Genomic DNA, 25,337 nt, shown 5'->3' on the forward strand with positions numbered 1-25,337 from the left:
CCCCTGCTGGCCTCCTCACAGCACGCCTGGCCAAAACAGGCCGCCTGCCGTCCTGGTGGGTGCCGAGTGGGGAGCCCCAACTGGTGGAGGTGGGGCAGAGGCACTCCCCTCTTTGGCAGGAAGATGCTCCGCCCCCGGCAGCGTCCAACATGTCAAAATAATCAAGACATCTTCAGCATTTGGAGATTTTCACTATTAAAGTCATAATGAAGTCACCCAGCCCTACTAAGAAAGCCTCTGAGCATGTGCAAAGCACGCCCCGCCCCACCGTAAGTGGAAGCAGCCCTTGATAACCGAGGGAAAGAGAATGTACACCGTGTCTAAGTGGGGGGGGTGCATCTGTGGCTGGGGGCAAGAGAGGGGCTTTCTCAAAGGCTCCGTTGAGATTGTGGCAGAGACCCAAGTCAAGCTGGGAGCCTCCTGGTGGCAGGTCAGGGTGGCCTGACCATGACACCCTGTGCCTCTGGGTGCAGCTCCTGGGACACTTCATGGAGTCACAGAATCACTGTGATTGTAGAGCTGGAAGGGACCCCCAAGGATCATCTAGTCCACCCCCATGCTGGTTTGCAGAGAATATTTCCTCTTAGGAATTGGCAGGCCCCAGTGCCAAAAGGGAGGGTGGGGCCTTAACAGGACAAGAGGGCCTTCTGGGTGGTGGTGCCCGCCCTGTGGAACGCCCTCCCATCAGATGTCAAGGAAATAAGCAGCTCTCCTATTTTTAAAAGACATCTGAAGGCAGCCCTGTTTAGGGAAGTTTTTAATGTCTGGTGTTTTATTGTGCTTTTACTTCTGTTGGGAGCCACCCAGTGTGGCTGGGGAAACTCAGCCAGATGGGCAGAGTATAAATAATAATATTATTATTATTATTATTATTATTATTATTATTATTATTATTATTATTATTATTATTATTGAGATGACATCACAGAGCTCTGTGACATTACCCTGGAAACGGTGGTGTCACACTGTAGGAGCACAGCATGGCTCCCCAGTTAGGGCTCTTCTCCTCCTCCTCCTCCTCCTGCTGCATTTTGTAGGTAAGTTGGGCTACTTGCCTCTTGCTCAACTTGCCTCTTCCTGGAGGGAACTTCTGTCCTCAGCTGTTACCCACCACAGCTAGACTGAGCAGCTCCCCATGGTGAAGAGGCCAGGCCCCCCAGGGGTGGGTGCTGGGTGGCAAGCATCAAGGCAGGGCCACCCCTCCCTCCATGCCCAGCCTAGCGGGTGCCAGAGACCAAACCCAGCAAGGAAATAATAATCTCCCTCTTGCCCTTTTATGGGAGGGGGCCTGGCAGGGGGTGAGAGGGGCTGCACAGAAGGGGGCAGGAGTAGGGGCACAGGAAACTACCAGTGCAGAACGCTGGGTCCATCTAGCTCCATACTGTCTTCACTGACTGGCAGCAATGGCACCCCAAGATTTTAGGCAGGGGACTTTCCCAGCCACCCCTGGAGATGCTGTCGGGGACTGAGCACAGAACCTTCTGCATACCAAGCAGGTGCCCTGCGCCACTGACCTCGGACCACCTGCCCAAGCAGAGAGGATGTTGCGCCTGATCCAGCGAGGAATGGGGCTCAAGTGGTGGAGACAGCTGTGGGCTAAATCCAGCCTCAGGTATGCCTGGCACAGCAGAAACAAAGGCAGGGGGGCAGAAGTCCCTGCAGGATGATGGAGGTGGAGGGGGGCTCTGGGCCATGTGCTGTGGGGGAGGGACCTGGCACAGGGGCTGCTGGTCTTGGCAGGGCACCACAGAGTGTATTATGGGATGACCAGCCTCACCTAACCAGCCTGCTTGAGTCTGATGAATGCATGAAGGGGTTAATGCCATAGAGTCAGCTGACTCCCCTCACCTTGCCAGGAGCTACTCAAGCCTATTGTTGTGCCTCAGTCTACCTGAGAGGTTCAGTGGGTCAAGAGGTCTGAGCTGGCTGCTGCATCTCATTGGCTTCATGGGGGCAGGGGGGGTCCTCAGTGATTTCCTGCCCCCCATGTTTCCTGCCCTTCCTCTTCCAGGCTGCTGCCTCCCTCCTATGTTGTGCCTGACCAGAAAGTGAGCTATTCCAGCCGTGCCAACAAGGTGAATGGGGGCTGTTGTCACTCAGCCCTGCTTTGCGGTGCCCCTGCCCTGCGTGAGGCTGCCTGGGACTCCTTTTGGCTGCCCCCACCCTGAGAGAAGGCACGCTGGGCAAACAGCGGGGGCAGGTACTTTGGCAGGAGGTGGGAAGCGGGTCCTTGAGGCTCAGGAGGGGACCACTGAGATGAAAAAGCATCCCCTCTACAAGATGGAGGGAGAGAGAAGGGGTCCTGCACCCACTGGTAGCTGCCAGGGCATGAGCTCTGTGGTGCCACCGCCAGCCCCCCCAAACAGGAAGCATCGCCTTTTCTTTCAGGAATCAACATCCTTTGTCACAAACATATTCAACGGGCACCTGGCCCCCGAGAATGTCTTCCCCTTCCCTTCAGGTAGGCAGCGGGAGCCCCCTCAGCCAGCGAGGGTCTCTGAGGGGTGGGGTGAGGGGTTTGATCCTCCTGCTGACCCACCAGCCGCTCTGCCCCTCCAGTTCTCTCCCCGGAGCAAGCACAGTCACTGCAGGCCATGGTGGATCCCTGCACCCGCTTCTTCGAGGTGAGTGAGGGTGAGGAGGCCTGAGGTTCCATTTTGCCAAGTTAAGCCAGCGTCTGTCTTGGGTGCCCTGGGCAGCTGTGCGTAGCAAGACTGGGTGGGCATCTGAGAGGGCACATCTGGGCACTTGCCCTGGAGCCCTGGAGGGAAGCGTATAAGGCTGGAAAAACATTGCTCAGACATGCAAAATCTGGCAAAAGTATCATTTCTCACCTTTTCAGATTTCACTTTTGAAATTCTTTAAAAAGCAAAACCTAATTCTTCCGTCTTGGGTGTTGAGTGATTTGCCCCTTAGATCCTTGACTCCAAATGTATCCACAGCTATTAACTTGCAAAGAGGGTCTGTGTCCTTTGCTTTGTTCTTCTCAAACTGTGGGCAGGAAGTGAATGACCCAGCTGCCAACGAGGAGCTGGAGAGCATCCAGGAGGAGACCCTGGCTGGCCTCAAGGACATGGGCTGCTTTGGCCTCCAGGTGCCCGAGGAGCTGGGGGGCATCGGGCTCACCAACACGCAGGTGAGAGGGGCTGATGGGGGGGGGTCCAGTGGGACTCTGGGGAGGAGGAGGCAGAGAAGGGGACAGAATTCCCCATTCGCGCAGCCCCTGCCCATGCAGAGATGTGGGAGCACGTGGGGGTGGTGGGGTGTGGGGGTGGCACTGATGCTCCAGGTGTGATGGGCGAAGGGGAACTCATCTCCCTGGGGAGACCCCTCCTCCATCTTTGCCTTGTGGGGCTGGGTGAATCAATGGCTGCCTGCCCCGCGTGATGCCAACCTCAGAGCAATTCACCCCCCAGTATGCCCGCATGGTGGAGGTGGTCGGGATGCACGACCTCGGGGTGGGCATCGCCCTGGGTGCCCACCAGTCCATTGGCTTCAAGGGGATCCTGCTCTTTGGCACAAAAAGCCAGAAGGAGAAATACCTGCCCAAGTTGGCAACTGGTAAGACAACCCCCCCTCCCCGAAATGAGACCTGCCGGGCGGCGAGGGCAGCAGCGCTGTCGGAAGCCCAAGCCAGGCAGGGGACGCAGGCGGGAGCCGTGGGGTCTCCTTCCGCCGAGCAGCTGCAGGGGTGAGAGGCCAGCCTAGCCGCCCAGAGGCCCGGGGACGGCGGCGCCCAACCTCGGAGGGGCGCTGGCTGCCTCTGAGAGTCCCGGGAGCCCGCCGGCCGGGGCGCCCCGTCGAATGAGCGGCTCGTCTCTCCCTGCGCCAGGCGAGGTTCACGCGGCCTTCTGCCTGACGGAGCCGTCGAGCGGGTCCGACGCCGCCTCCATCCAGACGACGGCGGAGCTCAGTCCCTGCGAGCGCTATTACACCCTCAATGGGGGCAAGATCTGGATCAGGTGAGGGACAGATCCGGATCAGGACCCCCCCCCCGTGGCCCAGCGGGCTTCCCCGCGCCCTCGCTGACTCCTCCCGGTTCCAGCAACGGCGGCACCGCCGAGATCTTCACGGTCTTCGCCAAGACGCGCGTCAAGGACGTGACGACGGGCGAGGAGAAGGACAAGATCTCGGCCTTCATCGTCGAGAGGGCCTTCCAGGGCGTCACCAGGTGAGCCCCGCGGGGGGAGAGGAGCACAGGGAGATGCCCGGACGGGCGGCCACGCTCCGGGGAACTGGGGAGGAGGGAATAGCCTCGGGACGCGGGCAGAGCGCGCCTCCCTCGCCCCTGGCTCGCCGCCTAAAGGGACGCGGCTGGTTGCGCCGTCGGCTGCGCGGGGACCGGGATGGAGCCGAGCGCGCCGCCCTGCGCCTCCGAGTCCTGAGCCCCGCTCTCCCTCTCAGCGGCCCCCCGGAGCAGAAGATGGGCATCAAGTGCTCCAACACGGCCGAGGTGCACTTCGACGGCGTGCAGGTGCCGGCGGAGAACCTGCTGGGCGGCCGGGGGCGCGGCTTCCAGGTGGCCATGCACATCCTCAACAACGGCCGCTTCGGGATGGCCTCGGCGCTGGCCGGCACCATGCGCGGCGTCCTCCGCAAGGCGGTGAGCGGGGCTGCCGTCGGGGGGCCGGAGCGAGGGAGGGAGGCAGCCGCCCGCGCCCGCGCTGAGCCCCGGCCCTGACCCGCCCGCAGGTGGAGCACGCGGCCAACCGGCGCCAGTTCGGGAGCGCCCTGAGCCACTTTGGCACCATCCAGGAGAAGCTGGCGCGGATGGCGATGCTGCTCTACGTGACCGAGGTGAGCGGGGAGGCGTCGGCCGACGCCTGAGGACAGGCTCTGGGGGCGGGAAGAGGCGGCTGCGCCTTGGGGGGATTCCTGGGAGCCCTGCCGGGTGCCCAGCAGTGCCTCTGCCCGCCCCTTCCAGGCCATGGCTTACGTGCTGAGTGCCAACATGGACATGAAGGTGCCCGACTACCGCCTGGAGGCCGCCATCAGCAAGATCTTCGCCTCGGTGAGTGGATGGGGTGGGTCCACTGGCGGAGGAACGGGAGTGCGGAGGGAGAGGACCACCCCCGGCACCACTATTCCAGTAGGGTGCCATCGCAGCACACACCCCCCATGCACGCCACGCCCCCGCCTGCTCTCCACCCCATAGCGGAGGATGCAGCTTCGCCACTGGGTGGGTTGGTGGGGGGCATGTCTCTCCAAGGAAGCCAGGCCGGCTCTCCCAAATCTCCATCCCTCAGCCCACCCCGTCTGCTAGGCAGAAACAGACTGGCCTCGCAGGGGGGTGGGGCATGAGTTGGGGGGGCACCCTCTCGAGCGCTTGAGGAGGCACTCCTTGACTCTAAATTCCTGGCCTGTCCCCTCTGCTTGCCCCTTCCCTGGCCTGCTAGAAGTGCTATATCCTCCTGACCTGACCTGTTCCCTGCTGGCCTCCTGCTTCCGGCCCCAGAGGGGGCACCAGTCTGGCCAGCAAGGCCTTTGGGGTGGTGGCCCCAGATCAGCTGAGGCTGCCCTTGCTGCCTTGGGCTGTTTCTGTCCTCAGGAGGCAGCCTGGACAGTGACCGATGAAGCCATCCAGATCCTGGGCGGGATGGGCTACATGAAGGTCAGTGCTCCTGCCTGGGTTGCAGAGGGTGGGGTGGGGGGCTTGCAGGGGTGGCTTCTGTTGGCCCCAACCGGGCAAGAGCCTCAGGCCAGTGGAGGTGACCTTGCTTCCTTTGGCCAGGAGACGGGAGTGGAGAAAGTCCTGCGAGACGTGAGGATCTTCCGCATCTTTGAGGGCACCAACGACATCCTCCGCCTGTTTGTGGCGCTGGGGGGCATGAAGGTGAGCCCCCCCCGGCCTTTGACCAGGGCTGCCCTCCCACTGGCTCTGCGCAGGAAGGCTGCCCTGCCAAGGAGGGGCGAGGGATGCCTTGACATCTCCTTGGCCTTCTCCAAATTCACTCAGCCTCTCCTTGGCTGCCACAAACATCAATCAAAGCCCTCAGGACCCACCACTAGATGGCACTTGGAGCACAAGAAGCTGCCTTCCTGGGGTCCATCTACTTTAGCACTTCCTACACTGACTGGCAGGGATGCGGGTGGCGCTGTGGGTTAAACCACAGAGCCTAGGACTTGCTGATCAGAAGGTCGGCGGTTCAAATCCCCGCAATGGGGTGAGCTCCCGTTGCTCGGTCCCTGCGCCTGCCAACCTAGCAGTTCGAAAGCACGTTAAAGTGCAAGTAGATGAATAGGTACCACTCCGGCGGGAAGGTAAACGGCGTTTCCGTGCGCTGCTCTGGTTCACCAGAAGCGGCTTAGTCCTGCTGGCCACATGACCCAGAAGCTGTACGCCAGCTCCCTCGGCCAATAGAGCGAGATGAGCGCCACAACCCCAGAGTCGGCCGCGACTGGACCTAATGGTCAGGGGTCCCTTTACCTTACACTGACTGGCAGCAGTGGCTCCCCAGGATCTGAGGCAGGGGACACTCCCAACTACACCTGGAAATGCTGCCATGGCGGATGGAACCCGGGACTCTCTGGGTGCAAAGGGGGTGCTCTGCCCCCGAGCCAGGGTCTTCTGCCTGCCTGCTGCTGGTGGCTCCCACCTTGTGGAGACTGGGAGAAAGCAGTCAGAGGCCCCCCAGGAGTGAACCAGGAGCCCCGGCAGATGTCCTGGACAGTTGTCCTTTGGCCAGCACCATATTCAGCCCGTTAGATGGCACACCAACCCCATGAGGCCGGGCGCCATTAGTTTTGTTTTCTAGTGGAGGCCAAGAAGCCCAAAGGAGTTCAGGGCAGAGCTTTCTCCCTGAGCCAGGCCAGAATCTCTCTGGCAACCCTCCCTTGCTGGGCTGCCCCTTCTTCCATGGCTTGTCCGTGGGTCCTTTGTGGGCAGGAACCTTAGAGGAAGTTCCCCAGTTCATGGGCTGGAGCTGCCCTCTGCTCTGCTCCAGGTTGACCCAAGACCCTGGGGGAAACCGGAGGGGTGGGGTGCCCCACTCCCATCTTTTTTGCAGAAACAGCCTTGGGGCTGAACCTCCTTTGAGAGGGGGACTCTTTCTCCCCATAGCATGCTGGAGAGGAGCTGCAGCGCCTGCAGAAGTCCCTCTCCAATCCGGTGGGGAAGGTGGAAGCCCTCTGCAAGGAGATTGTCATGAGAGCCAAGCGGTGAGGAGCATGTCTGGGGCTATTTGGGGGGCTGTGAGCCCCCATGTCCAGCTTGGGGGCAGAAGTGGGTGCCTGGGGTGTTCCTCTGGTCTGAGGGGGAGTGGGTGGAACTGTGGTCTAAACCACAGAGCCTCTTGGGCTTGCCGATCGGAAGGTCGGTGGTTTGAATCCACACGACGGCATGAGCTCCTGTTGCTTAGTTCCAGCTCCTGCCAACCTAGCAGTTTAAAAAGCATGAAGTGCAAGTAGATAAACAGACTGGAGCTTTTACCGTTTTTCACCCTCTGGTCTGATGCAACAGCCAGGAGTGACAGCCCACAGACTCCCTGGTTTGCTCTCCATCATCCTTCTGATTTCTATCTTGAATGTCCAGCTGACAGTTCTGTTCCAAGTTCTGCACATCTCCTTTCCTGTCTCCTTCCACTGCAGGAAAGTTGGGCTTCCCAGTGGCCTCTCTCTGCAGGGCGATGTTCACCCAGACCTGGAGGACTGCGCGACTCTGGTGAGACATCATGGTGGGATAAAAAGGGGTTTGGAGCACAGCTGTGATTGGATCCATGTGCTGGCAAGGAAGCAAACCTTGGAGATGTACAGAGCTATGTATACAAATAATCTTTGTGTGCAGACACTTGTTACATTGCCAGCAAAAACTGGTCCCCTCAAAAGCATCAAGCATTTGAGCCTATCCTGAGATGCTGTTGCAACTTTAGCTCCTCTTTCCATCATGCCTTGAAGAGGACACCCCAAGGCGGGTAAGCTTTTAGGCTCAATCGCCCACAGGATCTGGATCAGCCTCAAGGGCCAGATTTGACACGTGGTTGGGGCTGCCTTAAAGCTCTTTGCAAAAGCACTCTTTGGAGCAGCTTTGGGCACTTTCTCTAAGTGGACAGGGATGTGATGGTGATGGTGGGGGTCTGTGTGGCAGATAGCAGAACGAAGCCTGTAAGATACTGGCTGCTCTTCCTGCTTCTGCCCCTGATTGTTTAAGAAGGACAGCGCTGCTTCAGAGAGTGCTTTTGCAAAGGGTTTTAACTCCTGCCTATCAGCTGATGGGGACGCGGGTGGTGCTGTGGGTTAAACCACAGAGCCTAGGACTTGCCAATCAGAAGGTCGGTGGTTCAAATCCCCGCGACGGGGTGAGCTCCCGTTGCTCGGTCCCAGCTCCTGCCAACCTAGCAGTTCGAAAGCACGTCAAAGTGCAAGTAGATAAATAGGTACCGCTCTGGCGGGAAGATAAACGGCGTTTCTGTGCGCTGCTCTGGTTCGCCAGAAGTAGCTTACTCATGTTGGCCACATGACCCGGAAGCTGTACGCCGGCTCCCTCGGCCGATAAAGCGAGATGAGCGCCGCAACCCCAGAGTTGGCCATGACTGGACCTAACGGTCAGGGGTCCCTTTACCTTTACCTTATCAGCTGATGAGCAGAAATTGAATCCTGTTGCCTTGGCTGTGTGAACCAGTTCCCTGTCCTCCCATCAGCTGATGTTCCCGGTGACATCAGCTGATGGGCAGGTAGGCCTGGCTTGAGAGAAATGTGGGTCAAATGAGACCCCTTGGCAGGATGAAGTGGACCCATGGATTGAAGGTTCCCCACCCCTGCCCTACGTGGGTGTCTGCATGGGGTGTTCTTCCAGAGCAGGGTGCCAGAGCCCCCTCCACACCTGTTCCCAGGTGGTGCCTGGAAGGGCAAGCTCCTCTCACTCCAGAGGGTCCTGAAGTGCCGGCTGCCTGAGAGGGGGGGGGGCTGAGGCTCCTGACCCACAGGAGCATCACTTTCCAGCTGGTTCTTCAGCCTGGTCTTTCCGAGATGCCATCTCTGCGCCTGTAGGTACTGTAAATATGCAAAGAGTGGCTGATGGAGAAAAGGGTGTGGGAGGGGCCTGTAAAGGAAGAGCTGCTGGCCCCCATCAGGACTATTTTCAGGCTGGGGGGCGGAGGGGTGTGGACATGTGTGGGCATGCCAGGCTAGCCCTGCCCTTTGCCCTTCCTCTGTCCAGGTCACCAAGGCCATTGATCTGTTTGGTGAAGCGGTTGAGAGTCTGCTGCTGAAATACGGAGCTGCAGTGGCAGGTACCCCCCTGCCCCCCAACAAAAAGCAGGCCCTGCTTTGCACCTCGAGCCCCTGCCTGGATCAGGAGCCATGGGGAGCAGGGCCTGACCAGCAGGGGAGAGACCCCAGCCTGACTTTCTGAGGTGGGGTGTGGAGGCCTCTTGTCAGGCCCCACAACCTCCTGTGGGTGTTCTTGGGAAAGGCTGTTGGGGGGCCACACAGTGGGGCAGGTCCGGTGTCTGCTGTGTTATGGGTCGAGGGAGGGGGATAATCCAAGTCTGCCTGCAAAAGCAAACTCACCTCCTTAGCAATTTATGGAGTGAGAAGCAGAGGTCAGGCCAGCTGCCCCAAATCTTGCCTGACGCCTCCTCTCCCCCAATTCCTCCATCAGACCAGCAGTTCCACCTGAAGCGCGTGGCAGACTCTGCCATCGACATCTACGCCATGGCTGTGGCTCTCTCCAGGTAGGGAGTCTGCCTTTGCAGGGCGAGAGCAAAGGGGCCCACGGTTTGCCCCCAGGCTCTGACCCCTGGGCGGCCTGTGTGGGGCTCTGGGCTCCCTCCTGTGGGCTCTGGCCTTCCCTCGCTCCCTCTGTCTTCTTGCAGGGCCAGCCGCTCTCTTTCGCTGAAGCAGCCGGCAGCGCAGCACGAGGAGCTCTTGTGCCGGACGTGGTGCCACGAGGCAAGGGGGGGTGGGAGGAGGACCCGGTAGCCCCTTCCTCGGCCTGGGCTCAGCCATGTCCTCCCTCTGGCCCCTCGCTCCCCTTGGCTCTGCCTTGGCCCCATGGAGGCTTCTCCCCCTGGCTGCCCCTCCCCCAGCCCCCAGCCCCGTTTCCTGCCGGGTGATCCATTCCTCCTCCTCCTCCTCCCAGTCCTCAGGCGGGAGCTGAGCCTTGCAGGATGTAACCAGGTGTGAAATGCTTCTTTCCTCAATTAGCCATAATTGCAGGGAGTATTTGGGCCTCTCGCCAGAGCACCTGGCTGTGGTTCTTTGAAGCCTCCGCTGGCCTGGAGGAAGCCTCACTGGTGATGGGTCTCCCCCGGGGCCAAGAACAAGGTGGCTCACAGGGTGCCAGCCCAGCGCCAGCTCTTGCCCAGGCTGGGCAGCTGTGCCCTGGAAGGACCCTGAGCTTCCCTCCCTCGCCAGCTTTTCCCTGTGGGCCTGGCAATGCCCTGGGAGCCTGTGGCTACTGCTCTGTGTCGGGTGGCCGTGACCGGTCTCCTGCGTGGGTGGGTGACGCTCCTCCTGTGTCCCGCAGGCCTTCCAGCGCGTCCGCCAGGCTCTGCGGGAAGCCAATTCACTAGCCTGGGAGGAGTCCTTTGCTGGCATGAAGCTGATCTCCGATGCCCTGGTGAAGAATGGAGGTGTTGTGGCTGTTCACCCGCTCGGCTTCTGAGATCCTGGGGGGCTTTCAGTCAGGGACTGGAAGGAGCTTGGCATCTATTAAAGCTGATTTAAAGCCAGCTGCCTCAGTTTCTCTGCTGCTCTGGTGGTCTGCCCTGGTCTGGCACAGGCGCTTCCGGTGCACCTAGCTCTGGGGTCTGGCTGGCTCCCCTCCTCTCCCGCTTTGGACAAGCACCCCTGACATCTTCAGCAGAGGCTGGATGGCCACCCGCCTGGGATGCTTCAGTTGAAATCCCTACATTGCCGGGGGTTGGGCTGGATGACCCTCGGGGTCCCTTCAGACTCTACAGTTCTAGGATTCTAAGTCGGCCCTTCAGCCTCTGCTTAAAACCTCCAACGAAGGACAGCCCAGAACTTTAAGTCTGGAGCGTTCTCCGCAGGGCGGCCTCATTGGCCCATCTTGTTTCAGTCGGCCTTTCTGGTGTTTATTGGCTGCGTCCGTTTTCATGCATCTGCTTTAAATCTTCTTTGCTGCCCTGAGAAGTGATGGAGACCCCTCTTGCCTCCCCCAGTTACTCGCTCTAGGGCAGGGGATGACTTATTACTGGGAGTCAAGTGAGGCTGCACAGCGATCTTACTCTAGGGCTGCCATATTCTGGGGATCAAAAACTCAGACCCCCCAACTCCCTCGCTCGCCCCCTCCCTCACCCACCTGCTCCCCCTTCTTCTCTTCCCTTTGCTGTTCTTGGCCTCCTCACAATGGGAAGCTGAGCGACCCTGAGAAGGTCAGGCAAGGCCAGGCGACTGGGGAGACTGGCAAGGGGCCTGGCATGACCCCCACCAGGCCGCTCCAGGCCACTCGATGCCTGCTTCCTGTTCTGGGACACAGAGTATTTAAAAATAGTGAAAGAAGCAAAAAGAAAAACCTCCAAAACCTGGACGTTTAATCCAAAATGCAAAAATCTTCCCAGATGGAGGTGCTGGCCCCCCAAAACTGGACTTGTCCGGGAAATCCCTGATGTATGGCCCCCCGTTTTACTCAAGGGGATCCTCTTCAGCCCCTGAGGTCTCCAAATGTCACGTTCCTCCTAAAGGGTTTGTGGAACCGGAGGCCTCATCCTGCCTGGTGCTCTTGCTGAGTGTCCTGGACCCCAAGGGGCAAGGAGCAGATTTGCTTGTTGAACCACAAGCCAGAAGGGCTCTTCAGGTGGGGGGGGGAGGGGCGGCTTTGATGCCACGAGGCATCAGCGCAAATGACCTGTGGCTCCTCTGTCCTTTGCCTGCCCCTTGGACAGTTGCGCAGGCCTGTCCTGGAATGTGCAGCCGGAAGGAGATTCCCCCTCGGCAGCCGAGCGGAAGGAAGACAGCTGCCCGGGGCGGGAGGGGGGGGGCGTTTGCCACACACAGTCAAGGGAAAACTTCCACTGCAAGACAAGAAGGTAAAGCATCTTGGGTCTGGTACTTGCCAGCACCACAAAAGCCTTCATCCAAGGCACAGAACAATATTGGTCACCTTTTACGTGGGATGACAAATGCCCACAACCACAGAGGACGTCCGGTCCCATCTCTCCTGAGATTGAGCCAGAGGCTCCCTTGCAAGCATGGGCTTGAAGAGCAGCATGAAAAGTTCCCCCCACAAAAGGGGCACATTTATCTACAGTTTGCACATGCTACTGCATTATTATTCATTTTTTTGTTTATCAAGTTTCTATACTGCCTTCACCCGAGGATCACCGGGCGATTTACAGTATATCTGTAATTGGATGTCTTAATGTATTATATATTTTGATGTTAGCCAGCCTGAGCCTGGTTCTGGCCGGAGAGGGTGGGATATTAATAATAATAATAATATCTACATTGTACATGTATAGATGCAAAGGTAGTATAGCTCTCTCCTCTTCCTCTTCCTTGCCTTTCCACCGGACCAGGACAGGCCCTCAAAGTGAGGACTGTCCTCCATAAAGTAGGACACCTAGGAGTTGATCATCCACCCAAGTGTGCCATGAGCCACCATTAATCTTCTGCAGCTGAGGAGTTGGGGCTGATTCTGCCTCCAGAAATGCATTTGTCACTTCCTGTCCCTGGGACTCGGGTGGCTCTGATGTGCTCCTTGGAATGTCATGAATGGTTGTCACAACGGATGGCCATTAATTTTTCCAACACTTTTATCTGCCTGTTTCCATGTTGTTGCGAATTAAAATAAACTTCCATTAAGACATTAAAATGGGACGTTGTGTTTGCTATTTTTGTCCTGCATCGAGTTTTGACCAAATACGCCGTATTCCCCTTGAAACATGCCTTCTAGTTATTGGATGTATTTACTTATACAATAAAATTATCACCCAGCAATCCCACGGAAGCATCTTCCCTTCCTCTCCAGGGGGCAGAGAGAGAGCCTCTGCCTTGAGAGGGAGATCTCATTTTCATAGAATCCTAGATTGTTGAGTTAGAAGGGATTCCAAGAGTCATCTAGTTTAATCCCCTCAATGCAGGAATTTCAGGTAAAGCATCCATGCCAAATGACCTCCCAACCACTGCTTAAAAACCTCCACAGAAGGAGAGCCTGCAATGGAGTCCTGTTCCACAGTCGACAGCTCTTGCCACCAGAAAGTTCTTCCCATTGTTGAGCCGGATTCTCCTTTCTTGTAAACTGAAGGCATTGGTTTGAGTCCTACTCTCCAGAGGAAGAGAAAACAAGCTTGCTTCTGGACATGCAAAAGATATTATATGTAACGAGCTGCAAAAAAAAATGTTTTTAGAAATTATTTGTTAAAAGTTAAAAGAAAAGCTTTCTTTTAGGCGTAAGTGTATTAAAGGATCAGAAATATCTCTTATGTATGCAACTACAGCAGCCCAAATGGTATAAATGCTCAGAATTGGGAAGGAGGCACAATACCAGCAAAGGAAGAATGGAAAAATATTTGAAAGATGGAAAAATATTTCAAGAAGATTGAAAATGCTTTGTAGTTTATCTGCAAAATTACTGTAAGCATATTAAAAAGTTAACAGTAATAGAGTAAATTCAGCAGTAACAATTATTGGGATATATAACAGAAAGTGGAAATATTGGGAACAATTAGAATATGTAGTGGAAATGAAAATAAGGGGTGGAGGGAAGTCAAAACTAAATGTGTGTTTTGTTTCTGGTTTATTGTTTTTATTGTTTAAATTATGAAAATGAAAAATGAAATTTAGAAAAAAGAAAACAAGCTTGCTCCCTCTTCCCTGTGACAGCCCTTGAGATATTTGAAGATGGCTCTCATATCTCCTCTCAGTCTCCTCTTTTCCAGGCTAAACACGCCCAGCTCCTTCAGCCATTCTTCATACAGCTTCATAAGACCCTTGACCATCCTGGTCGCCCTCCTCTGCACACGTTCCAGTTTATCAACATCCTTCTTAAATTGTGGCGCCCAGAATTGGACACCGTATTCCAGGAGGGGTCTGACCAGGGCAGAAGAGAGAGGGACTCTGACTTCCCCTGATCTGGACACTTCTGTTGATGCAGCTCTGTGAAGCTTGTGGTCCACCAAGACCCCTGGATCCTTTTCACATGCACTACTGGTAAGGCTGGTGTCCCCCACTTCTTTTGAACCCCTGCCCTGCTTCCCTGATGTCTTCCATGACTCTTGTCCTGCTGATATTAGAACTCTGACATTAGAAGGATGGCAAAAGCGGGTGGGCCAGGGAAAGGACCCCACACCTTTCCCCCAGCCTTGGAGTCCCTTCCCTTCCTTCCCAATGGGAGGGAAATGATTTAAGGAATAAAAACAGGGAAAGTGTGGAGGAAGGAGAAAGCCCCCTCTCACCCGGGTGGAGATTGCCTAAGCAGGTCATTGGATGAGGCGGATGAAAGGCCTTGGAGTTCCCCCACCCACTTGAGGATTGCATCCTGAACCTCCTTCCTGCCCCAAAGCCATCCAAGACAACGTGTATCTTCACGAAAAGCAGAAAAGGGGAAGGAAGAGCCAAACTTGTGCACAGCTGCAAGGAGAGAAGGACCGGAAGGCATCTGGGCTGGAGGCGGGGATCGAGACACCTGTCCAGCTAGCTGACTCCTGCCAGGTGATGGGATCAGGTGAGGATCTGAGCCTGCGAAGAATGAGGGTTGGAGGAAGAGGACTCACCTGTCCCTCTTCCCACTCCTGCGGCCTCTTACTCAAGGACACCCCAGCGGATTATATGGATGCCATTCAACTCTTGGGGCTGGTTGCAGCTGCAATATATAAATATATAAAAACAAAGAATGTGCTCTGCTCAAAATGCTAATGACTCTGAGCTAATTGGCAGGTGACACATTGCCTTGACTGTGTCAGGTGCCTGTCCGGACCTTGCAAGAGGAAAGACCAGCCCCCCTCCCAGTCCTGGGAGTATGAGGCTGCAGCAAGGGAGGGGCCTCCAGCATGCCATGGGGGGTGCAGGGGTGCCAACCTGAATAAAATATTGGGGTGGCCCAGGTAAGTCCCACCCCACATAATCAGTCACAAGATGTGGCGCGCACACAGCATATGAAGGACAATGCCCACCAACTGTGGGGGCCCCAGCCCCTCAGATATTTTTTTGGGGGGGCTGAAGGGACCTTGGCCCCTTGGAGTTGGCTCCTATGGCTGGGTGGGATCTGCCTGGCCACTGTGAGAAAAGGATGCTGGTCCAAATGGGCCCACTTGGGTCTGTAACCTGTGATCTGGCCCAGGAACTAAGTATTTATCATTACCCAGGAAATCCAGTCAAGTAACCTGCCAGACAGGAAATAAACAAGGATAAGAGAAAAACAATATTGAAATTTATGTTTTAAGACCACCTTTTCTGTGATGTATCTGAGGGGTGGTCTTAGGTTACACCCCTTCTGTGATGTATGTATGATGTTTCTGGGGGTGGTCTTGATCTACAGGAGGGCAATTTCAAAAGTCTTTATAAGGCCTTGCAGGCCATTGTTCTGGGTCCTCCTCCTCTCCTGCGTGTGAGGGGAGCACCCTGTTGCAACAGATCAATAAAGATCAAGCTTACTAGCTGCCTTGCTTCTCAATATTCTCTGGTTGGCCTCTGTTGTCTTCTCCTACCAATAGGGAACCTATGTAAGGACTCTATATGGGCTCTTGGATACCCCATAAGGGAAAAGGGCAATTTTTATTTACAACAGGTCAGATCCCGCAGCAGGAGCCCCCAGGCTCTCCTTGCTCTCTGGCTGAATTGTGCAAGGGGTGAAAATCCAGGTCACTGGAAGGAAGGAGATCCCTTTTGCTTTGGCCTTGTGCTGCTCTCAGGAAGGCAGCAGGAGTCACACCCACAACAGACGTTTAATGCGCATTGACAGCACTTCCCCAAAGAATCCTGGAGCCCTCCTTTACCCCCCACAGAGGGCTGCAATGCCCAGTACCCTGAACAAACTATGGAGCCCAGGATTCTTGGGGGGAGGTCATGTGCTTTAACTTTGTGGCATGGATGTGATCTGGAGTGTGTGTTTGTGTGTGTGTGAGAGAGAGAGACAGAGAGAGACAGAGAGACAGAGAGAGATCAGGGTGGGTGGACTCCAAAGCCACAGGGAGCCCTCTGTGCCCGCGATGCAGACTCTGCCCTTCAGAAGCTCATGTTGCTGTTGTGGGGCAAGGCTGCCTTGGGGAGGTATTAATCCGCCCCCGGTTGGGAAGGGCTCCTTCACTCAACACATAGTTAGGCTAGGGAAGTCACTCCCACATGAGGCAGTGGTGGCCACCCAACTTGGACAGGAGGAGACGGCTCTCCATGGCTGCTGGCCAGCCTGGCTCTGCTCTGCCCCCACCGTCAGAGACAGCAGTGCTGCTGAATCCCAGTTGCTGGAAGCTGCAGGAGGAGAGAGGGCTCTTGGGCTTGCAGGTTTCCCTTGGGGGCATCTGTTCATCCACTGTGCGAACAAGATGCTGGACTAGATGGGCCATTGGCCTGATCCAGGAAGCTCTTTTTAGGGCATTGACATTGCCAGGGGGTGCAGGGGGGCAGCTGCCTCCCTAAATCACGTAAATAAATAAATATACTTAACTAACTGACCAATAGCATTGCCGATAACTCGGTTCTTCCCCGCTAACAAAGCCTGCCTCCCCCAAATAAATTCTGGCTACGGCCCTGTCTTAGGGCCACTTGCTTCCTGTCTGGCTGGAGCAGGTAGAGCTCAAGGGCTGTTCCCAAGCCGGGGCAAGCAGAGAGTGAAACGGGCTGGCTCGCGGGCCATGCTCCAGTCGCCCCCCTGGCGCTCTGGAGTCAATTTTTTGGTTTTTAAACAAGTACAAAAACCATTAAACTCTTATCCAGCAATAGACTTATCCATTTTCTCTAGACCTACACTTACACATTCAACAGTCAAAACATATGACTTAACATAACCTCTCCACTGAGAATACTGAGCAGTTTGTCCTGTATAAGGAGGTCTTGATTTTGATAAATACCATGGTCCAAGAAAGGGGTCCACGTTTCTTGGAAGGTGTCTCTATTTGTTATGCCTTTAATTGCCCTCCTGTCTCTGATGAGATGCTCAGACATTGCTGTATCCCAGATATATTTTATTTTCCCGTATGTTCAGGGATATTTCAGCCTGGTTCTTCCATTGCTGAGCTATCGCTAATCGAGCTGCGGTCAGTAAGAAGCTGTGGCACAGAGTGGAGCCTGAGTCTATGTCCAAGGTTAGGAGGGCTAAGGCAGGATTTGGAGAAAGGGGTTGGTCTGTAATTGTGGGTATAATGGAGAATACTCTATTCCAAAAGCTTTAAACGTAAGGGCATTCCCACCAAACATGAATAAATGAACCAAACTTTCCACAGCCCTTCTAACATAGAGGAGAAAGGGGTGTGTGTGTTAATTTTTGCCAGCCTGTCTGGCATCCAGTGCCATTGGCCTTGAATGAGGCCTCCTGTGAGTGAACAGAGATGGTTTTGAATGGGGAGTGGTCCAGGTACCCTCCCATTTGTGATCTTCCGTTGGGTGGCCCAAATCTGATTCCCATACAATTCAAAGCCCTCTAGCGTCCCCTGTTTCCTGATCTAACAGATTGCTGTATATTTGGGAAGCGTCACCCTTCAGGGCAGGGGCTGGCCTTCTGCATCAGGATTCAAAGAAGGGAAGTGTGTCTAGGTCCTCTCCCTCACACTCCAAACGCTGTGCCAAAGAATGAGCCTGAGCTACCTGAAACAGGTCGCGTGAGTGCCTTTTAATTTACCTTGCAGTTCCTCTTGCGAAATTGCTTTCCCTCTGGGAAGGTCACAGATTGTGTAAATGCAGAGGAAGCTGGATGATCCAGGAACGGGACAAGCGGTGAAGGGTTTTGCTCCCTGTTCTCCACACCATCAGAACTGATCTAGTAAACATATTGTCGGTCTTCCTTACCTCCTTCAGGACCAAGGTAAGAAATGGTGGCCTCTCATTGAAGGTGTGGGAGGGGCGATCTCGAGTTGGACCCCAGGGTTCCTCCCTTGGGCAATGGGATCAAGGGTTTGATTTGAAAAGCAGCATAGAATAACATTAAGTTAAGATGCATTCCCATCCCTCCTTTTGTTAATAATAATAATAAAAAAAATTATTTATATCCCGCCCTCCCCAGCCGAAGCCGGGCTCAGGGCGGTTCTCTGTCGGTAGAGAGTTTTGTTGCTTCTCCTAGTTTTTTTTTTGCTTTCCGACACAAATGCATTGAATCTTTAACTGAAGAGGGGGGGATGGGAATAGGCAAACTTTTAAAAAATATAACGACTGCCTGGTACTGAGAAGACCGCTGCTGGTGGTGGGGAGGAGCGGCAAGGGCACTGATGCCAAAGAGCCTGCCCTCTGGATGGCACCAGTTGCCGCCCTCCTTCCAGCAACAAAGGGATGAGTGAAAGGGGAGGAAGGTGTGGCTTGCCAGGGCAGGATCCTCAGCCCCAGAGAGGCTCATAAAAGGAGCTGCCCTTGCAGGGATCCTTTCCAGAGAGGCTGGAGAGCATCGGCTGCTGGTCTGCAGGAGGAGAGCTTTCAGCAGGCAGGAGACACCACCTGAGCTCAGGTAGGCCACGACCACGTCTCTTTGGGGTCTTCTTCGAAGGCTTGTGGAAGGCAGACTCTCCATTCTGAGGGGTCTTCCTTCCCCCAGGCAAGGGGCAGGAGCCTGGAGGGGCTTGGAGTTGGGCTGCTTTTTCATGCAAGCCTTGGCTCAAAGGGCTCAAACTCAAGCGTTGACCCTCCAGAATTACCAACAGGGATAAATGCTTGACCAGCAGCTGACCATGCACCCCATAAATGGCCAAAGTTTGCTTGTTTATTACTATAATCTTTATAATTTTTGTAAAATTATGGACAGAAGTTCAACATCGCTCCCCTGAGGATTTGGTTACAATAAGAGGCTAAGCCTAAGTGATACTGAACAGAGTTTTTCGACAAAAGAGAAAGAGAAAACAAAGAGCCAAAAGTACAAACGTAAGGAGCTGTTACGGAGTGGTCACAATACCATCAGTTACATGAAATTTTAAATTAGATAGCAAAAATTGTTTTTCCAACTAAAGCTCACAATTCGAAAAAGAACTTCTACAAAACAAAGAGAAACTTTAGTCCAGAAGACGAGCTTGTTAAAGCCTCAATGACACACCGGGCAATAGATATAGGACACAATATAGATTTTAACCTCTGGGAAAAACTCTGGAAAAGTGATGTTACAGCAATAACAAAATGTTATTATTTGAAGAAGAACTACTTAAAATCGATTCACAGATGGTATTTAACTCCGAGTAGGTTTGCTAAGATTTACAAGGCAGAATCAGATTAGTGCCGGAAGTGTAAAGAGGTGGAGGAAATGTTTTTTTCATATGTGGTGGACTTGTAAAAGGGTAAAAGAGTATTGGGAAATGATCCATAATGAATTGAAAAAAATCTTTTACTTTCCAAAAAAAACGAGAGTCCTTTCTGTTGGGGATAATCCAGACTGAATTATCAGTTATTGAAGGATGCTACTACTGTGGCCCGTGTTTTGTTAGCCCCCAAATGGAAAACAAGCGAGGTCCCAACCAAAGAAGAAAGGCAACTTAAGTGGACAGAATATGCACAATTCCCAGGCTTAACATATAGAATAAGAGAACAGAAAGAACATACACTTAAAGAAGATTGGAAAACATTTATTGAATACATGGTAAATAATTGTATACAGCTGAAAATGCTGGCAGCAGTGTAAACAAGTTTTGATGGGTGCAATAATGGAATACTGAATGGCATAGTTTTTGTAAAATATGCAGGGATTTATGATATGTAAAATGAACCCTGGAAAGAGAAGACGGGAAGCCATTGATATCTTAAGGATATTTTAAATTACAAAACAGAAGATTTAATAGAAAATTGTGTGTGTGTGTATACACACACACACACACACACACACACACATATATGACTACATCTCTAACAGTCTGAAGACATAATAAAATTGTCGCAACTTTACTTCTTTCATAAAATTTATACACTGCTTGACTATAAAAAGACAAACCTCTAAGTAGTTTACAAAAAGGACAAAACAATAACAGTAGCAGTAAGAAAAATTAATAACAATAATTTCAGACTCCCCCCAAGTTAAAATAGAATAGGCAAAACAGATTCCATCTTGCCTGAACATTCTAAGTTTGCCCCCCCCCTCGGCGCCCAGTTCTGCCAACCCATCTTTTGGCTGAAGCGACTCACAAGAGAGCCAGACTTCAGGGGAACCATCTCTGAACCCCCTTCCTGCCGCCATCCAGCAGAGTCTCCCCAGAGGCAGAGGAGGCAGCTGGGCACGGCCTGCCTGGGGTGTGTGTGTGCCCACCCATGCCTCTGCCCCGGAACTGGCGTGGTCTTGAGATGGGCTGGCTGCTCCTGGGGAGGTAATGAGAGAGCCCAGAGCGGCTGCAGACCCATTTCCTCTGCCTGGAAGCCACAAGAGGCTGCAAGTCTGTCCAACAAGGAGCACTTTTGCTTATCTTAGAATCAGTTGGAAGGGATCCCCAAAGGCCATCTAGTCCAATGCCTGCAGTGCAGGAATCACGACACTTTTCTTCTCCCCCCCCCCTTAATGGATGGGAGATAAACTTTCTCAAATGAAGTAAAAAGTACATCTATGGTGTAAGATTCTTTTCCAAAAAGTGATTCTACCTGCCCTATTGGTGATGCCTTTCCTTGCATGGCGCTGCTGGTCTCCCTCCACCCAGCGAGATTGGCAGCTGCCCTGGGGGGGGGTCTCGCTGGGTCTCCTGGCTGAGCTGGAGTTGTGAGCCAATCCTTTGCCTTCTGGGCTTCTTGGGCTCCCCCCCCCCGCCTTCTCTCCTCGACAGGCACCTGGGGGTGAAGTTTCCCCCAAGGCCCCTTTGGCCATTTCTGAGCCTTGCTCAGTGTCTGCCTTGGTGGGGCTCCTCCCACCCCAGCACTGCCAGACCCATAAAACCGGAGAGTTGGAAGGGACGCCAAGGGCCACCTAACCCCTCCCTGACCCTTGTGCTGTTTCTCCCTGCCAGGAAGGGAGCCTGTTTCTGCCCATCCAGCCCATCGCCATGGCAGTCCTCTGGGTGCTGCTCCCCTTCATCCTGGGACTCCTCGGCGGGACCCAGGGGCAAACTTTCCACATGGGGAGCTGCCCAGACCCTCCAGTCCAGGAGGGCTTTGACGTCAACAAGGTAGGAGCAAACCCGCCCTGACTCTGCCTTATCGCAGCCAAACTCAGCAGTCAGCTGGACCACCGGGTGGCGGCGGCAGTGGGGGGGGGGTTGAAGGTGGGGAGGGCATTGCCAAGGCTGGTCAGGGAAAGGCAGGGCAGAATGAGATTACTTCCAGTCTCCTCTGTAAGGAAGCATGTTCCAGAGCGGTGCTTCAATCGCAGCCCCACAGAAGAGGATGGGCAGAATATGGAGTGACTCTCCTGTGTGTTCCCTCCCCTCTCTCAGTATCAGGGGATATGGTACGAGATCGAGAAGCTGCCATCCAATTTTGAGAAAGGGAAATGTATCCAGGCACACTATGAGCTCAAGGAAAACGGGAAAGTCAGAGTGGTGAACAAAGAACTCCTGTAAGTATCTGTCTCCTCCTGCCTGGCAGGAGTTGGGGGTGAAACGTGGGTTCTTCATGGTTTGGGGAGGGGGTGGCTGGGCGAGACCTGGGGGGCTCCTGCTGGGCTCCTGGGTGGCCCTCCTGCCCCAACACCTCCCTCTGGCTGCCCTGGCTGAGGGGTTTGCAGGCTTGCCTTTATCTAGGTGTTTTGCTGCCCCCTTCCAGGGCCAAAGACCCACCTGCAAAGACAGCTCACAAAGGGAGGCACAGAAGGTTTAAAACCTGCAAAATCAGGCCACCCAACAGCGGCAATTTAAAATTATACATTTAGTTAAAACAGGAATAGCTGCATCTCAAAGGTCTATTTTAAAAACAGAGAGAGAGGGAACCAGGTGCACAAAATGCAGGAGGGAATTGCACAGGGAAGGAGCCACCACCGCAAAGGCCCCGCCTGGCTCCCACCAAGCAGGCAGATCTGAAGGGGAGGCCTGTGAATGCCACCGGGGCACAAGGGGACTGCGGCCCACTTTCTCCAGACACAGTTGCAGATGTGTCCATGCTGTTCCTTGTTTTGTAAACTGTTTCTTGTCCTCCTTGGGCTGCCCTTTCACCTGCTGCACGTCTTGCTTTCCCTCCAGCTCTGACGGCTCCATCAACCAGATTGAGGGGGAAGCCTTCCAAAGAGACCACCATGAACCGGCGAAGCTGCAGGTCAAGTTTAGCACATGTAAGTAAGTGGGAGGCTCTTCCTCTTGGCTCACCCTGGTCATGAAGGATGGAGCTTGCAAGGCCAACCATGGAGGCAGAATGGAATCTGTCCCATTTTGGGGGTTTCTGCTGGCTACATTGTGGTTAGTAGTCATTGGCAATCCTCTCACTGCCCACTCCTCTTGGTGGACCATCCAAGTTGGTGGCCATCCCTGCCTCCTGCAGCAGCGAGTTCCATAGTTTAACCATGCACTGTGTGAAGAAATAGCTTCTTTTACCTGTTCTGGATCTTCCAACACACAGCTTCATTGGAGCACCTCTCTGCATTGACTTTCTCCACAATATTCCAAATTTGCCCCATAGTTGTAACCGTTCCTCACCAGGGGAGCTGTTTCAGCCCCTTGACAATTGGAGTGGCCCCTTCAGCTCCGCAGCCCCCTTTGTGTTGCAGCGCACAGTAGAAGAAGAAGAAGAGTTTGGATTTGATATCCCGCCTTTCACTCCCTTTGAGTCTCAAAGCGGCTAACATTCTCCTTTCCCTTCCTCCCCCCCAACAAACACTCTGTGAGGTGAGTGGGGCTGAGAGACTTCAGAGAAGTGTGACTGGCCCAAGGTCACCCAGCAGCTGCAGGTGGAGGAGCGGGGAATCAAACCCAGTTCCCCAGATTACAAGACTACCACTCTTAACCACTACACCACACTGGCTCTTCCAGTGTCTTCCAGCTGTGAGCATGCCTTAGATTTGGACAAGGGCCTCACACTATTGGCCATTTTCAATCCCTTTATCAATGATCTGCTTCTTTGGCGCAATGTGGCTTCTTTCTACCGGCCCTCTACCTGGCAAGGAAGCAGATGGAGGCCTCATTCGTTAGAAACACACAGAGAGCCATTTCCTTGACTGCCACCTGTGAGTTTGGCCACCTCATTCCCTGCTGCTAGGATACATCTATTTTAAAGGCTGCCTTTTGCATTGTGATACAATTTGGTGAAGTCTCTGCGCTGCCCAGCTTCCCTTTGGGATGGCCGGGCTCCGAGTCACCGGTGAATAGTCTCCTTAGTCCTTTTGCATCGTGGGCTTCGTTGTTGCCCCGGACAAAAGGGAGGCCTTGTTGGGAAATGAAGGGATGCTGCCAGGCCTCTCCTGTCCCTCCGTTTTCCTGCCGGCCAAGCCAGCCCCGGCTCTTTTGCTGATGGCAATTCCTGCTCCTTTCCCCTCCAGTCATGCCGGCAGCCCCCTACTGGGTCCTCTCCACAGACTACGAGAACTACACGCTGATCTACTCCTGCACGAATTTCCTCTGGCTCTTCCATGTGGATTACGCCTGGATCATGTCCAGAACCCGCCAGCTGCCCCCGGAGACTGTGGAGCACCTCAAGAGCACCCTGCACTCCTACAAGATCGACACGGCTCGCATGGTGCCCACCGACCAGGAGAACTGCCCTTCGGACATGTAACCTGCGAGGCCCCAACCAGCGCCGGACTCTGCCTGTTCCTCCTCGCTAGCTACTGCTTTGTCTCAGCCTTTGGGCTTGTGTAGTTTGCCAGCCCTTAGGCCACCGAGATGGGTGGGGAGGCCCTGCGCCTGCTGCCTTGTAGCACCCACCTGTCCTGGGGAGGACCTTGTTGTAGTGTCCTGCTGCCCCCTTCCGCACTGCTGTTTCCGGGTTAAAATCTGTCTCAAGAGTAAAGCGAAGATCTCGGAGGAGGCTGCCACCTGACCGAGGCTGCCAGTTGCTTCCTGGAGGGTTGGGAACCTGGGACCACATTCCAAATTCTCTTGTGAGGAAACTTCAGTTTTTCTGCTTCGAATAAACTTGCCTAATCAAGCCGCTTGAATGTATACAGCTCCTGATTTTCCTTCATTTATTGTGTCTTGCTATGGTGCTGAAATGGGGGGGGGGGGCTTGGAGTGAGAACCCCTCACTCCTTTGGAACTTTCAAGTGCACAGCACCTTGCACATCAGGATTTCCAGAACCCTAAAGGGTGTGTTTGTTTCCCACCTCCTTGCAGCCTCTTTGCCTGGGGCTGTCAGATGCTGAGCCAAAGGTGGGTGGTTGAGATGGGTGCTGAGGGTTGTTGTCAGTCCTGCTGAAAAGCCGTGTCTAGAGCTCCTCACTGCCGTTCAGAGGCAAACCATCTGGGCCTCTGCTGAGATGTGCATTATCTGGCAGCCTGCCTGATAAAGTGACAGGCCTGGGGGCCCAGGAGGAGTAAATGCTGCAGAGACGGGGGCCCAGTGAGTCCGCCAATTGCAGCCAGCCCCCCAAGTGGCCCTTCCACCTGTCGCCCCAGCTTTGCAAACATAGTCCCTGGTGCAGTGTTTTCTTGGTCAGGGGCTCTCTGGAGCTCCAGTGATAAACACAAGGCATACAAAATATGTAAAAACACCTCAACAATTGAAGCCTTACCTATTTGCAATTTATTTGCAGTTTAGGAGGGACCAGTTATGGTTGTGGTAGTTACAGGTGAGAAATAAGGGCTGCCCTGAGGCCACCCAGTGAGGATCAGGCCCGAGTGGAGATGCGCCCCCCACCCCCGTCATAAGCCTCAGTCACATGTCAGAGTTCATGGTTAGCGGCTGAATGTGAAGCCAGCGCAAGCAGCAAACCACAAGCCTCTGCTTAGCGTGGGGACCACCCAGGAGACTCTGGTTTGCTTCACTCCAGACAAACCACCGCCTGAAACCTGGCTCCCTGGGCCTGGCTTGTTTGAGGGCAGCCAGCTAGGGACCCCTCTACCTCCCTTATTACTTGTGCATTCCTAGCGATTGATGCTCATCATGGTTTCAGGGAAGTAATACATGATCCTGCTCTCAACTCTCTTTACGCCCGCAAGACTTTCTGGGCAGAGACGCTGCTTCGTTTCCTCCCAGGGCCCACCCCAGAGTGTCAATTCCTGTAACTTTTCATACTACAACTAAAGAGTTTGCTGTGCCACACAAACCTGCCTGTAGTTCCAGCACTCATGACTGCCACACCAGTAATGGCTGCCGGTGCAGAAGCTGAGCTGAGCTTGAGGAAGAAGAGCTCATGGAGCATTCGCTGCTCCAAGAGTTTGTAAGTGGGACACTGGCCACTTCCTCACCTG

General features: G+C 54.4%; 2 protein-coding genes across 8 annotated transcripts; both read left to right on the forward strand.

Annotated features, from left to right (window-relative positions):
* Window positions 1–947: 947 nt before the first annotated feature.
* On the forward strand, window positions 948–10,670 carry LOC309369779 (very long-chain specific acyl-CoA dehydrogenase, mitochondrial-like). 7 transcript variants are annotated; one of them, XM_081911081.1, is made up of 20 exons: window positions 948–1,037; window positions 1,497–1,612; window positions 2,012–2,075; window positions 2,389–2,461; window positions 2,560–2,624; window positions 3,002–3,136; window positions 3,417–3,561; window positions 3,833–3,962; window positions 4,046–4,171; window positions 4,405–4,603; window positions 4,693–4,797; window positions 4,925–5,011; window positions 5,549–5,611; window positions 5,732–5,833; window positions 7,061–7,158; window positions 7,588–7,660; window positions 9,155–9,227; window positions 9,599–9,671; window positions 9,813–9,888; window positions 10,466–10,670. In XM_081911081.1, the coding sequence occupies exons 2-20, from the start codon at window positions 1,542–1,544 to the stop codon at window positions 10,601–10,603; spliced, it is 1,896 nt and encodes a 631-aa protein (XP_081767207.1). In that variant the 5' UTR covers window positions 948–1,037; window positions 1,497–1,541; the 3' UTR covers window positions 10,604–10,670. The 7 variants fall into 7 exon arrangements, 5 of the variants coding, with proteins under 5 accessions (XP_081767207.1, XP_081767205.1, XP_081767203.1 ...); XR_014168259.1 differs by lacking the exons at window positions 9,813–9,888; window positions 10,466–10,670 and adding an exon at window positions 7,784–7,910 and having other exon boundaries at window positions 9,599–9,649; XM_081911079.1 differs by lacking the exon at window positions 10,466–10,670 and having other exon boundaries at window positions 5,735–5,833; window positions 9,813–10,009.
* A 10,343-nt stretch (window positions 10,671–21,013) lies between these two features.
* On the forward strand, window positions 21,014–24,089 carry APOD (apolipoprotein D). Its single transcript, XM_081912359.1, has 4 exons — window positions 21,014–21,170; window positions 21,438–21,559; window positions 22,179–22,267; window positions 23,468–24,089. Exons 1-4 carry the CDS (start codon window positions 21,048–21,050, stop codon window positions 23,701–23,703), a joined length of 570 nt encoding a protein of 189 aa, XP_081768485.1. The 5' UTR covers window positions 21,014–21,047; the 3' UTR covers window positions 23,704–24,089.
* Window positions 24,090–25,337: the final 1,248 nt, after the last annotated feature.

This window comes from Podarcis melisellensis (genome assembly GCF_964234715.1).
Source record: "Podarcis melisellensis genome assembly, chromosome: 5".
In the NCBI taxonomy this organism is placed as follows: domain Eukaryota; kingdom Metazoa; phylum Chordata; class Lepidosauria; order Squamata; family Lacertidae; genus Podarcis; species Podarcis melisellensis.

Bases quoted from the DNA above. Each gene is read 5' to 3' on its own strand.
- APOD (XM_081912359.1), top strand. From the start codon at position 21,048: ATGGCAGTCCTCTGGGTGCTGCTCCCCTTCATCCTGGGACTCCTCGGC. The intron at 21,171-21,437 runs GTAGGAGCAAAC...CCCCTCTCTCAG, and splicing joins AGGGCTTTGACGTCAACAAG to TATCAGGGGATATGGTACGA. The intron at 22,268-23,467 runs GTAAGTAAGTGG...TTTCCCCTCCAG, and splicing joins GCAGGTCAAGTTTAGCACAT to TCATGCCGGCAGCCCCCTAC.
- LOC309369779 (XM_081911081.1), top strand. From the start codon at position 1,542: ATGTTGCGCCTGATCCAGCGAGGAATGGGGCTCAAGTGGTGGAGACAG. The intron at 9,228-9,598 runs GTACCCCCCTGC...TTCCTCCATCAG, and splicing joins ATACGGAGCTGCAGTGGCAG to ACCAGCAGTTCCACCTGAAG. The intron at 9,889-10,465 runs GCAAGGGGGGGT...TGTGTCCCGCAG, and splicing joins GCCGGACGTGGTGCCACGAG to GCCTTCCAGCGCGTCCGCCA.